Source organism: Chelonoidis abingdonii, chromosome 3 (assembly GCF_003597395.2).
Source record: "Chelonoidis abingdonii isolate Lonesome George chromosome 3, CheloAbing_2.0, whole genome shotgun sequence".
Taxonomy (NCBI): domain Eukaryota; kingdom Metazoa; phylum Chordata; order Testudines; family Testudinidae; genus Chelonoidis; species Chelonoidis abingdonii.
This window is the reverse complement of record NC_133771.1, coordinates 144,481,110-144,495,664: the sequence shown is the minus strand read 5'-3', so window position 1 is coordinate 144,495,664 and position 14,555 is coordinate 144,481,110. Positions and strand designations below refer to the sequence as shown.

General features: G+C 42.6%; 1 protein-coding gene across 1 annotated transcript; it reads right to left on the bottom strand.

Moving 5' to 3' along the window:
* Window positions 1-6,262: 6,262 nt before the first annotated feature.
* On the bottom strand, window positions 6,263-11,043 carry PIGM (phosphatidylinositol glycan anchor biosynthesis class M). The gene has a single exon (XM_032792398.2). The coding sequence runs from the start codon at window positions 10,633-10,635 to the stop codon at window positions 9,310-9,312; it is 1,326 nt and encodes a 441-aa protein (XP_032648289.1). The 5' UTR covers window positions 10,636-11,043; the 3' UTR covers window positions 6,263-9,309.
* Between the last annotated feature and the right edge of the window lie 3,512 nt (window positions 11,044-14,555).

The following is a 14,555-nucleotide window of genomic DNA, read 5'->3' as shown; positions in this document are numbered from 1 at the left end:
CTTAAGTTTTGCATCAGGCAGAAAAACTGCCCTGCACATTCAGATTCCCCTCCAAGAGGGCACAAAGAACACTTTGGGCCTTGAGGACCAGTAGAAACTCATTGGTCCATCTGAACTCTAGATACTGCAAACTAGCATGAACAAGAAGTCCCTCCATGCAACCAGCTACTAGGTTTCACAGCATTGGGGTCTGAGACTCAGGTTCTAATAGATCCCTTGTTTTCCACTACAGTTTCTGAAATTGTTTCCTGGCTAAGTCACACCTGTTAGGGGGTTCAGATCTCCAGGAGGGATAGTGAATGGATAATAAGTAAACTATTAGATTAGAGGTTTTGAATTAGTGCTTCCCTAACACCATCTTGGGATGGGAGCATATTGGCCCCATAGTGCTGATCCACTTTGAAGAGTAACTGTGAAAACAGCAACTTCTCAATTAACACGTGCTTACCTTAAATAACTAAAAAGTTGTTTTTTCTTCTCTTAGCCCACAGAACCAGTACAGCTCAGACTGTGAGCTACAGCCTATTCCACTTTGTGCATCACCAGGAACACTATACATTCCCATTACATGCCTGTTTTGTAGCATACTCACTGTGTGTGCACGCCCCTGCATCAGGAAGCAATGCTGCCAGAAATAAGGACACAAGTTTTTGCACACCACTCACCTCTAGAGTCTTGAGTGGGCTAGTCCTCCAGCCAAGTCTCATAAGAGTCCAAAAACCATATCTGTCTTAAAGAGGCTAACCAAATATCCAAGTAAACTAATAATTCTTTTACTCCTCTCTAGCCCCACTCAAGTACTCTCACCAGCTGTATTCCAGAACTCACACCACCCTTAGAGAACACCCTCCTGCAGGAAATTCCTACCTCTACACTCACTCACACCTAGTGAGCTCCCTCAGCCTGTTTATGAGGCCTAGATAACTAACAGCTTATCATCTAGCTTTACCCCCTCTGGCCAGGATGAACCACACAGGTGTTCAGCATGTCACTAATTGGGGTTTGATTTTCTTCTGTAGGTGGTGATGGGGACTTATCTCCTTACCAGGCCCAATCAGCTGCACCTGTGTATATCCAGTGACAGAAATAAATACTTGTCATTGAGAGTATAGTGTTTGTAGAACCTGCATGCTATGTGAGGATGAATCCAGGTCACCTTTGCTAGTCTGGCAGTTGCTGTAAATACACTTTTTTGCTTGTAACTGGGGCACATTTTGCTATAGAATTATTGAGACACAACAAACATGGAAATCTCCCAAATGTCACTTTCATTGAGCATAGCTTCATTTCAGCTGATTCTGAGGACAAAAAAAACATCTTTTTGAATCTAGATATCTGGTTTAAAAATTACTGTTTAGTTCTTTTCCCCCAACTGCTTCAGCTTTTGCTTGGGGGGGGGGGGGAAGAAGGGGGCACTCCCATATTGAGAACTCTCTTCCATAGAAACCCTTGTCTGCTTCATCACATATTCCACATGAAGCAGTGGAAACTGCTAGATCTCTTCCCAGGCAGGGTATGAAACACTCACAGCATGTGGTATGCAGTACTGGTGCCACTTTTGGAGTTCTGGTGGTTTCTGTGTAAGTGAGCAAGGTACCACACTTTGTCATATCAAACTTTATCTGAAGAAAATATTAAGGTTGCAAAAGTAAGGAAATACTTAAGTTAAGACTCCCCATGCAGTCTCAACTCTGCCTGCTCGTAGACATGCATTACAATAATATTTGATATTATTATAACACCACCATACACTATTTTTGCAAGACCACCTGCCTCAATCATGTGCATGCTGGATAGAATTATCATATGGTTAAGGCATTAAATTGGGACTCAAGAGATCTGGTTCTTATATTACTGCCTCTGCTACAGGTTTCCTGTGTGTCACCTTGGACAAGACACTTAATTTCTGCATGCTTCAATTCTATAAAATGAGGCTAATACTAATCCATGTCCTCATGGGATGCTGTAAAGATGAGCTCATTAAAATTTGAGCAGTTGGATACTATTATGATGGAACTATAGACAACCCACAGATCAGACATCCTGCACTGAGTGAAGCATGGTGCATAGCAAATGAATTAGGGCCTCCTCCTGGCTCAAATTCTGTTAAATTAGAATAGTGGAAATCTGGATTGACTCCAAAAGCAGAGTTAATTTAAAGCAAAATTTGGTCCTCGTTGTGTAGGTTGGTTGGTGTGCAGTACAAAGGGCAGCTGAAAATAACCTACACACATGTACAAGTACATATTCTTATTTTCATGGATTAATTCCATTAAAGAAAAGTGATTTAAAGTGTTAGTTGGCAGCAATTAGTAACCATAGCTTTCCAACTTCACTACTCTTACTAATTTTAAAATATTACACTTTCTTCATGTATAGTTTTGCACCCAACTTGTTCATTGATAGAAGCATTGTTTCTATGGAAATAATCATCACTGAGAACTACTGTAACACATAAGCACCAGGAGCCTGCATTATGTTTGTGCGTTCAAACATTGGATTTTCTTGACTCTTTAGAGCTTAAAATTGCAACCTCATTGTTTTCCCTGCATATTCTTTTGCTCTGGGTTTGTGTAAATATTTGGGTATGGCCCAAATTTTCAAGAATTACCAGTGATTTTGGGGTGCTTGTCACAAGGTGCAATTACCATTAGTGGCACCTTCTCCTAGTTGCTCTGGGAATTAGCTCTGGCCAGGCACTTCTCCCTCCTCTGGCACTCTCTCTCTCTCATATCATCCTCTGACTCAGGGTATTCCCCCTTCATGACTTGGCCTGCTGGTCAGGTCACTATACGGTTCCCTCTGGGGAGTGGAAGGAGTTACAAAATCTTTCCAGAACAAGTTGTCCTAGGCAAACCCCTGTCCTTTCCCTAGTCTGTGCCACATTCCTAGGGGCTGGTAAGGGAACCCAGGCCCACCCTCTTCTCTGGGTTCCAGCTAAGTGGCCCTCTAAATAACAGCCAAAGGCTACACTCCTGTTTCTTGCTGTTTTCCCTCCTGAGCCTTCTCCTACCTTCCTGGCTCTCCATGTTTGCCAACCTCTCTACTCCTAGTAACTACATCCTACTGCCCTATAACCCCTTGCTGGTCTCAGCTCCTGAGCTTTATCCAGGCCCCTCCAGTTCCTGTCCAGCTGAGCCTTGTGTCTAACCAATTCCCTGCTCCCTATCTCCTTCTCCAGGTACAGCCTGGGCAGTTAATTGGCCAACCTGGCCATCTTAACCCCTTCCAGTCTTGTGCGGTGTGGATGCCCCATTACAGTGCTCAACCTGAGATGCCTTAAAGCATGTCTGGATTTTCAGAGGGCAGCTAGTCAGCACTCCATTAAAATGGTGTTTCTTTAGGTTTCCCAACATAGGCCTCTAGAACTGCTTAGTCACTTTTTAAAATGTGGGTTGTTTGCCTGTGCATGCATGTGGAAGGTGCTCAGAAATTATATGAGGTAAGTATCAAAATATGGGTAAACAGCCCATAAAAAATAAATACAAAGAAAAATGAGATGCATGAGGGTATGGACTTCAAACAGAATAAATGGTTTATCTTAAATTTATGCTAGTGATAGACCATAAAGTTAGCAGTGATGTATCAACCCTAGAAGCTGTCTTCATGATTGATTTATATAGAGAAATAGTAAGGATTAACTCCTTTTACAAGGAGTGTCTCTGCATTTATTCAGCCCCAAAAAGATGTTTTACATAAAGAGAGAGAATTTCTCAGTTAAAAGAAAAAAAAGAAGAGCTCTTTAATAGGACAAGAGCACATAAGAGTGGTTATTTTTTTAATTGAAGATACTGCATTTAAAAAACACTGAAGATGATAAATCAGGTTATGCTTATCCTACAATACCTCAGGAAACATGGTGACATTTTGCCTCGATTATTAAACACAAAAGCTTCATGATACAATGTTTTCTTTGAAAAAGAATACTGATGAGATCACATTTGACTGCATATTTACCACCTTATCTACTATATGAACGAATACTGTTCTAGTGTCACAGGCATTGCAGTTATGAAATAAGACTAGGGCACAATTATCATGCAGGGTTTTTACTCTAGGCCTCTCATGTTACATTTCATACAGCATTCACTCTTGTATTTCAGATGTTTTACTACTGCCATTTATAAGTCTGATGTCAAATGAACCTAAGTGCTAAAACTTAGACACCTGCCTAGAAAGCTTTACTGAAGCAAACGTAGAACCCTAGGAGCATAGGCTAAGTTAATAAATATTATGGCCCTGACTTTTTTTTTTTCCTCTCTTTGTCTCTTGCACCAGTGTACATTCAGAAGTAGCTCTGCTGAAGTCAGTGTAAAACTTGTGCAAACAAGAGAAGATTCAGTCTCTGTGTGTCTGTGCACTAACACAGTTGATTTACATTAATTAGAATTAAAAGTTTTGCTACCTGTGGCAGAAAATAAAGTCCAGCATTCAGATTCTTAATGTAGTTCTTAGCTACCAGCAAGAAAATGCATACACAATAATTAGGCAAACTGAGTTTGAATCCCAACAGAAGCAACAAATGTTCATAGGAAACTTGCATGGTAAAGCTGAAGGGTATTATGAATAGTCATGATGACTTGCTCACTAATTATTTGTTCTGCGCTTAGCTACAGTTATTTTGAGCTAATGGTTTTATCAGTGAATAAAGTTTAGTTTTCCTTATGTATCAGAAGGGATTTGCAATACCTAAAGCTCTCATATACCTCTGATATTCTTCTCTCTGTTTATTTTCCCTCATCCAGCTTTTGATGAGTCACTGGATTATCTCTAAATCCCATATACAGTTTGGTAACAAGCTTTAATCGTGAAACATCAATTTTTAAAAACAGGAGAAAGTCACATCAGATTAAATTGGTATCTGTGAATCTAGCTTTAAAACATGTTTTTAAATAGATTTTCTTGGTACATGACTTTTTCAAAGCATTACCAAAGGCTGGTATTGTGTGACTCACTTAAAAAAAAAAATACACATTTTCATGAAACAATTTTTGACACAGTTTTCTCTGTAGTTGCACTGGGTCCAAATGCTGTAGAACTGCTCTTCCTCTAATATCAACACCAGCAAAGTGCACACTGCTGTATTCTCTAGAAAAGGTATGAGGGGGAATAGCAAATACTGTGCAACAACCCTGCCCCAAGACACAGATGACAATGGATGGAATCACAATGTGGAAAGAAAGTTCTAGAAGAAAACCTGACATCGGTGGTCCTTTGAATTCTGTGAGGTATCATGTCTAGTATGAATTTGAAAAGAAACACATTTGGCCATGTTATGTTCTGTGTACACCGGAGCAACTTCATTGACTTCTCTCTGCTTAGTGGGAGCAGATTACTTTACCCTAGAGCTCTATTCCACATTTTACACTAATGGGAGGAGGGGTGAGGGAATGTAATCCTCAAATGGACACTCAAGTCAAATTCAACCCAAACTGTTAATTTTATTTATATATATATATATATATATTATAAAAAGATTTTACAGGCTGCTTTTTCTACTCCAGGTTCCTGTGACCAGCCCTAACCCTAGGTATTTCAGAGGAGAGCACACACCTGTGCTCTCAGCCCTATTACATCATACTCCAGTCCTACCTCTCATATGTCATCTACAGAAAAGAAGTAAATATTTTATCTTGAATGGTGGCAGTCTGTATCTGAGAAATATCCTTCCTCCAACATAATCTTTTTCATTTATTTTTAATAGAAGTTGTATTGAATTACTGAGAAACAAACCTTTCCATTTCTTTTTTCATATGTTTGTGCTTAAAGGTTATAACTTTTTGTAACTACATTTTGACACTTGTTACTTTTAACACCCATAACAACTGTTACCCATCAAATTCAGGCAGTTGCTAATTTTATTTTTTGAGGAGGTGGCAGGGGAGTTGTAGGTGGTTTTGTTTTGGAAGGATTTGCCTAAGAGGAAGGATAAAAAAAACCTTTAAACATTTTAAATGACACCTGAAAGGAGAACCTGTGGGAACAGCCCATTATCTGAAGTCCTTGTATACATTTTTATGGTTTGGATTGGCCAGAGAGGGTAGATTACAGTTCATCCGCTTCAGTTAATCCCTTTCCTTTCATGCTGTATTTCTTGGAGTTTAATTTCAATACAAAAGACATTAGTGCTACTGCACAACTTGATGAATGTTTATGTTGGGGGTGGGAGGACAGAGGGGATGTATATGTATACACACATTGCAATTTTTTTCTTATAAATAAATAGAGTTAACGGTAACAAAAGAGTTCATTTTCAAGCAAATCTCATCAAAGCAGTTTATTAAAAAAAAAATCACTTACATTTTTGCAACCCAGGCCTTACTCCTAGGGGAATTTTGCACCACTGCACAATGCAGAATTTTGCAGAAATTAAAGTTGTTAAATTAAATTAAAGTTGTTAAATTAAAGAATTTCCTTTCCCCAACAGAAATGGGCTGCAGTGCTTCTGGCCACCACGATGGGCTGCTGGACCCAGCAGAGCCCAGATCGCACATATAAGACGCTGTCAAAGGGAGGGAGCTAGAGGTTTCCTGGCAGTTTCCAGCATGCCCTGAGAGGAGGAAAGCCTTGCAGTTCTTGTGCATGAGAAACAAAGTGAAACTGGGAAAAAAGTGAAATGTAATGTTTTCATGCTCCACCACAGAGAAATTCCAAAAAAGTAAACATCATAAATGGTGAAGAGCAAATTTGACATAAACCTCTTTTAGTTTTACTAATCTGGAGTGTTCTTAGTAGAATCTCTGGCCTCAATCCTCCAAGCTGTTAACTTCAGTGCCTTCATGGAGCCCTAATGAATTCCAAAAGGGCTCTAAGTACACAAAGGGTTTTTGTGTAAAAAAGCTTGAAGAACTGGGGTTTAATGCTTTATTCTGAAGGCTTTTTTAAAATGAAAAAAATGTAATTATAAAACAAAAGGGAAGGCTTAGTGGCACAGTGTACAAATACCTATGGCAGAATGCCACAAAGACTGTATCTGCTCTTGCAGCACACAGCATGACCAACAAGAGGGTAAATTTTTCAGTAAGGGCCAGATTGATATATTGACCTATGCTGACTAATACATTACACATGAATAGTGCCACTGAAGTCAATGGGACTACCTGTGGAATCAGAGACTACTCAGTGTGAGCAAGGGTATTGCAATCTGGACCCCAATGAACAATAGTATAATGTTAATTTCTTGAATGATTATGCAGTTTATGCTCTCATTAATAAAACTTATGGCAAAACAGAAAGCCAGATTTGTCACATAAACCCTAATCGAAAGACAAAACCAAAGTACAAATTCTGCACAGTATTAAACGTGGTTAAATCTTACCCTTTGGAAACTACTCAATTCTAAGGTAAAATTGCCTTGGAGAAAGCTATTTTATATGGTTTTAGGGAATGCTGTGCTAAAAAAGAATTTTCTGAAACTAGATGTATAAGATAGTCCCATTCTGGGTCTCCACTTACTCCATCCTACCAAAAACTTCTTCCCTGGTCTGAGCTCATGATATAATCTGTTCCCCTCTGCTGCCTTCTTGAAGCCACTCTGTGAGAGAGCAGACACATTGGAAGGTCAGGGGAGAACAATGAAGTGAGCTGTGGAGTAAAGCCAACAGTGCTCAGAGAGACTAAAAAGCGTGAAGCCTTCTATTTTCTCCACTTGGAAAGGTGGTGTATCACTCTGCCGCACTGAGTGACTAGGCAACAAAATGGCAGATGAAATTCAATGCTGATAAATGCTAAGTAATGCACATTAGAAAACATAACCCCAACTATCTTTATAAAATGATGGGGTCTAAATTAGCCATTACCACTCAAGAAAGAGATCTTGGGGTCACTGTGGATAGTTCTCTGAAAACATCCACTCAATGGGCAGCAGCAGTCAATAAAAGCAAACAGAATGTTGGGAATCATTAAGAAAGGCATTGTTAAGAAGACCGAAAATATCATACTGCCTCTATGTAAATCTGTGGTATGCCCACATCTTGAATACTGTGTGCAGATCTGGTTGCCCCATCTCAAAAAAGATGTAATGGAATTGGAAAAGGTTCAGAAAAGGGCAACAAAACTTTAGGGGAAGCAAACAGCTTCCGTATGAGGAGGGATTAATAAGATTGGAACTTTTCAGCTTGGAAAAGAGACAATTAAGGAGGAATATGATAGAGGTCTATAAAATCATGACTGGTGTGGAGAAAGTAAATAAGGAAGTGTTATTTACTCTTTCTCATAACACAAGGAACCAGGGCTCACCTAATGAAATTAATAGGCAGGAGGTTTAAAACAAACAAAAGGAAATATTTTTTCACAGAATGCACAGTCAACCTGTGGAACTCCTTGCCAGAGGATGTTGTGAAGGCCAAGACTATAACAAGGTTTAAAAAAGAACCAGATAAGTTAATGGAGGAAAGATCCACCAATGGCTATTTGCCAGGATGGGCATGGATGGTGTCCCTACCCTGTTTACCAGAAGCTGGGAGTGGGCAAAAGGGGCTGGATCACATGATGATTACCTGCTCTGTTCATTCCCTCTGGGGCGGCAACTGTTGGAAGACAGGATACTGGGCTAGATGGTGTGACCCAGTATGGCCGTTCTTATATAACTAATACTTAACTTGACTGCTGAAAAAAACTACCCATTTTGCTAAGCTGGTTAACATATCATTGATTGAGGGTGAGTGAGAAAGGAGGACAATCCATCCTGTTAGCTGTAGGCCACTAATATAGTACGTGATAAATGATTTGATGTCTGGAATTTTCCTGTTTTAGTGCTTATTCTTTGCAATGGACACGTTGTAACTGTGAGTGCTAAAAAGAGTGAATAAAATGGCAAAAGAAAAAAGTAATTGTGAGTGGTATAAGCATTTCTGTTCTGTTAAAAAAAAATATCCAAGTACAAAACACCAGGATTGTATACCCATAAAATACAGACAAAAATATAATCATTTGGTAACTGATCACTTTAAGTTATATTTGTTCTCCATCAACCTAACAAAACACTTCAAAAAAATTATGACAAGATATCAGCAGAGCTATAATACCCCTCCTCTGCAACCTTATGAGTTGTACCCAATACTGAGTTTACTCAAAACTGAGACCAGCCCTCTCTCAGCTGTGGTGGTGGTGAAGTCCCCAAACACTTAATCCTACTCTCCCACCCCAAAATCACATGACACTGGAAAAGGCTATTTATAGTCTGTGTGTTTTAGTACTGTGTACCTACAATTGCATTACTGATATTAGGCCAAGTCCTGCTCATTTGAGCAATCTCATTAAAGTCAATGGGACTACTTGTAGGATTTAGCACACATCCCGATGTGCATATTACTGATGTTTGAGTTTCTTGGCTACTTGTGATCCTTTTTGATAGTGAGAAATAATCTGAATAAGGATGAAGCAATTAATGAAAAGGAAAAGCAAGCTAGCCAGCCATATAAGTAAAAAGGTATTTTTTCCTTTAAATTCCAGAAAATATGCAGGTGCCAGCCACAGTGTCTGTCCAAGAAACCACAGAAGGAGAAGCAAAACACCCCGCTGCCAGGACATTCTCACAAGAGGCATTACAAGCGGCAAGAGGCAGAGGTACCAAAAAAAATATTGGGATGTGCACACTTTGTTAAAACTTACAAAAATAGCAGTATGTAGGAAACAACAAAAGACAAGGTCTTTGTAGTAGGCTAAAGACACAACTAGAAGAAGCACCAGCTGTGGCAGGAAAGCTGAGAGTCCTAGGGCAAAACTCCATTCACTCTCTGCAGTCAAATACAGCATGTAGAAATAGGGAGAGAAATTATGACGGATATCCCTCCTGGTCAAATGGTAGAGGTAGGTATGTTCCAAAAAATCCCAGCCATAGAGATAATAAAATGAAAGGCTCAAGGCTGCAAATGTAAATCCACTAACCACCACAAAAAACAATACATCACGGTTCAGCAGCCTTAAAATAAGCTGCCAGAAGTGGTCCACAAGAGAAAACTTTGATTTTTTTAAATGGACAGTATCTGTTTTCCCTTTTCCCCAGCATTCATTATTCTGCAGATGAAGGGCTACTGGCAGGGCATAAGTCACTGGGTAAATTTTCATATGCACTGAAAAGCCAAAGAATATAGCAGATTTCACTATGTTTCCTTTTTCTATGTAATACATGGTGGCAAGCACAAGTACTGCTAAGAGAGACTCTGCATTTCCTCTGCTGGACACAGCTATTGGCAGAGGATTAAGAAGCCAGAAAGCACAGTACCCAAAGGCTTTGCTGGTGTCCACTTCTCTGAGTAGCAAGATTTGGTATATGAGGTATGCAGCTATTAGATCACCAGTAATGAAAAGCAGCTTTCCATAAAGAGGAGTAAAGTAGATGTTTGGAGTTAAGATCCAGCTCAGTAGAGCGGTGTAGCGGTAGGTCGCTCTTCGGTACGGGGAGCTCCCCTCTGTTACGAATCTGGCGGCATCTGTGAACACGTGATAGTCAATGTCCGTATATTTCACCAGCATGGTCCTGTCTTGATAGACTCCGTAAAAGACAAGAGCGAGTCTGAGGACTACAGCCGCGCCGATCAGCACATCCCTCCTCAGCAAGGCCCTGGTCACTTGCTCCCCGAGAGCCTGGTGCGATGGCATCGGGGGGTGTGTGTGAGTCCGGTGCGATGGCATGGGGGGGAGGGGGGAGTCACAGTGCAACTCCAGAGGCCGAAACCGGACCGACCCGCTGCCCAGGCTCTGCCGAATGCGGAGCTAACCTCGGCCTTTCCGCCCTCCCCGGATACTCGTGGGCCGCCCCGGGGCCACGGCGAGGGGCGCTGCCAGCGGGAGCGGGGGCGGGCTGGGGCTGACCAGGGTGGAGGCGGGGTCCGGGACGCGCGTTCCGGCCCGGCGCTGAGAGACGGCGGCGGCCAAGCCCTGCGGAGCCGCACGCAGGTCTCCTCCCCCCAGGCTGTGAGCGAAGCCGCGCGCGCCCCCTGAGCACGAGGCAGGGTCGGTACCTAGCCCGGCCGGGCAGAAACCAGGCTCCCAAGCTGCCCCGCGCTCTCACCGCGTGGAAAGAGCCCAAACCGCCACTGCTTCCGCGTTAGTGGGCGGGGCACCAGAAAACCCCGCCCCTCCACCAGTTGCAGGAGGGGCTAGTGCCGCCGGGAAGGGCGCATGCGCATTGAAAACTCTGAAACCGCTGCCCTCAATGCCCTGCCCGGGGTTGGGCCCGACCCATCGAGGGTCTGCTGCTGCTGCTGGTTTGGCTTCAGCCGCGTCCACGTGTCTGAGGAAATCTCCCCGCCCCCAAGGGACAGGGTTCCCGGGCGGGGTGCGGAGAGAGTGCCCCTCAGCCCTGGACGCAGCTGCTGCAGTGTCACCCTCACTGCTCCCTACCCTCACCCCAGAGTAACACAAGTGTCAGACCCTTTCAGGTGGCTGTGACACAGGCAGGTCTGCGCTGCCCATCCCGCTCTCCTTTCAGAGGGTTGCCAACAGTGTATTTAAAAAACAAGGGACTGTTTTCTTAGCACTTCCTCCCAATATTATTATTGATTATTATTAATAACAATAAGCAATACTCACCCCGGGGGTATTCCTTGCTACTTTTTGCAGCACTCTGCAACTCCTGATCTTGTTGTACAGAGATGAAAAAATAAGGGACTATTGGGAACCCATGCTGTACCTTATTTCGGTCCCCCAGGTACCCACATTGTACCTGAGCTCCCTGTCCCCTCCTAGCTGAAATTTAGGTACATCGGATATGAAGTGTCATGGAAGTTCCGCTACAGTGCGAGATATTTACACTGAGGGAATGGATTCCACAGTATTATGTTTCCTGTATGAATATTTTTGGGGGTTTCTCCTTCTTTGGGTCTCCGTCACACATTGTGTGGCACATTTAGGCTTTGGCAGGTTGACAGCTACACCAATGACAGGGCTCTGTCCATGTTTGGGAGTTTATCCCCTGTATCCCTTTCTCATTGTATCACACAGAGAGGAGCTGCCTGATGAGTGGAACCCTCCTGCCTACCATGTAGGGATTTGGGGGGCTGCAACAGGGAGTGTGTGAGATAGGTGCAAAGAGGCCATTGTTAAAAAGCTAACTTCTCTAATACCTGGAGCTTTCTTCTTTTTCTGTCTTTAATAAGAAACAACAATTTTAATGGTGGCTGCTCTAATGGGAATAAGCCAGCAAAAACTTAACACAAAAGTCCAGATCACATTAACTGTGAAATATTACAACAGTAAACAAAGGATTTGTTAACATCTCTTTTTCTACACAACATATGTGGCCTCCCTTGGTGGGCTCAGAATGTGCTCATTAAACCACAAATTGTGGGATTAATAACTGCCATCTTCACCAAAATTTGTAGCTTCAGATCCTTCTAGGTCTACATAATAATTGACATGGGGCATCAAAAATGTTTTAATATCTTACCCTTGTTGGGTTCAAGACAGACACTTATCTAAATAATATATCCCCATGTCTATTTGTCAATTACTGTACATTTCTGTACGTTTCAGGCAGGATGCCACCCTATTATGACACTATTCTTGCCATGTCTCTCCCTTCCTCTAGGATTTTGCACAACTCTTTGTTGTCTCCTTTTAATGGAACACAGGTTATCATTTCCACTTGTCAGGGTTCCCTCCCCACTCTGAACTCTAGGGTACAGATTGGGGGACCTGCATGAAAACCCCCCTAATCTTATTTCTACCATCTTAGGTTAAAAACTCCACAAGGCACAGATCCTTCCTTGTACCTTGGATTAGGTAACGCTGCCACCACCAAGTGATTTAAACAAACATTTAGGGAGGGCCACTTGGAGCTCTACCTTCTCCCAAATATCCCTCCAAACCCCTACACCCCTTTTCCTGGGCCGGCTTGAGAACAATCTCACTTTCCTGGGGAGGCTTGAGAATATATCCTCATCAGTTGGTACAGATGAACACAGACTCAAACCTTTGGATCTTAAAACAATGAAAAATCAATCAGGTTCTTAAAAGAAGAATTTTAATTAAAGAAAAACGGTGAAAGGAGTACCTCTGTAAGATTAGAATGGAAGATAATCTCACAGGCAACCAGATTCCAAACACAGAGGTTTTCCCTCTGGCAAAACTTTAAAGTTACAAAAAGAAAACCAGGAATAAACTCCCTCTAGACAAAACTTCCTTCTAGACAAGGAAAATCACAAGCCAAAATAAAAGTAAGCTAACGCATTTCCTTATTATTACTTACTAACTCAATAGGAGTTGGGTTGCTTGCCTTCTTTGATCTTGCTCCAGCCAAAGCTGCAAGGAACAGGCAGAACAAAAGGCTTCTTTCCCCTCCTTCACCCTGATTTGATAGTATCTTGTCCCCTTTATTGGTCCTTTGGGTCAGGTGCCAGCCTGGTACTTGAGCTTCTTAACCCTTTACAGGTAAGATGATTTGGTGCCTCTGTCCAGGAGGGATTTTATAGTATTGTATACAGGAAGGTTGTTACCCTTCCCCTTATATTTATGACACCACTCCTTTGAGGAAATATCTTGTTGTGACAAATCTGATTCTTTCCTGCCAGAGTAGATTTCAAATAGAGTTTGGGATTTGAAAGCATGAATATACACTAAGATCTATAGTTTACAAGACTAAGATCAATAGTTTAATGATATTGGATTAAAAAAAAAAGCCTTGGCTAATTCACAGTGCCGTGAAGTCTAGCTTTGACCAAGTTCTGTTATCCATGCTGAGTCAAAACTCTCATTGATTCAAAGGAACAAGAACGGTATAACTGTCAGCTTGTCTTCACTCCAGGGCCTATAGTGGCATGGCTGCATTGCCTGGTGTAGATGCAGCCTATGGCTATGGAAGGGGTCTTTTACATTGCTGCACGGACTCCACCTCCCTGAGCTACAATAACTAGGTCATCGGAAACATATTTCCATCGACCTGGCCACATCTACAGCAGGAGTCAGGTTGGCTTAGCTATGGCACTCACAGGCAGTGATGGATTAATGATTTTGCTGCCCCTAGGCCCTGAAATAATTGCTGTCCCGTTGCCCCGCCCCGACCCCACCCTTTCCCCGACCCCATTCCAACTCTTTCCCCAAAGTCCCTGCCCCAGCTCTGCCCTCTGCCTTCCCCTACTGGATCCCTTCCCCAAATCCCCACCCCAGTCCCGCCTCTTCCCCCAGGGTGCAACATTCTGCCTCCTCCCCCCTCCCACCTTGCCCTGTGAAACAGCTGTTTCGCAGCGCAACCGCTGGGAAGGAGGGGGAGAAGCAGGATGCTGCAGCACTCGCAGTGGAGGTGAAGTTGAGCTGCTACTACACTAGGGGGGTGGGGTTGACCTAAGATACTCAACCTCAGCTACGCAAATAGCATAGCTGAAGTTGGCATATCTTAGGTCGACTTACCTGGCCCTGAGGATGGTGGTGAGTCAACCGCTGCCGCTCACCCATCGACTCTGTTTTCGCCTCTCGTGAGCTAGAGTTCCAGAATCGATGGGGAGCATGTTCAGGGATCAATTTATCGTGTCTAGATGAGACACGATAAATTGATCCCTGATAGATTGATCACTACCCACGATTCAGTGGGTAGTGAAGACCTGCCCATAAATTTG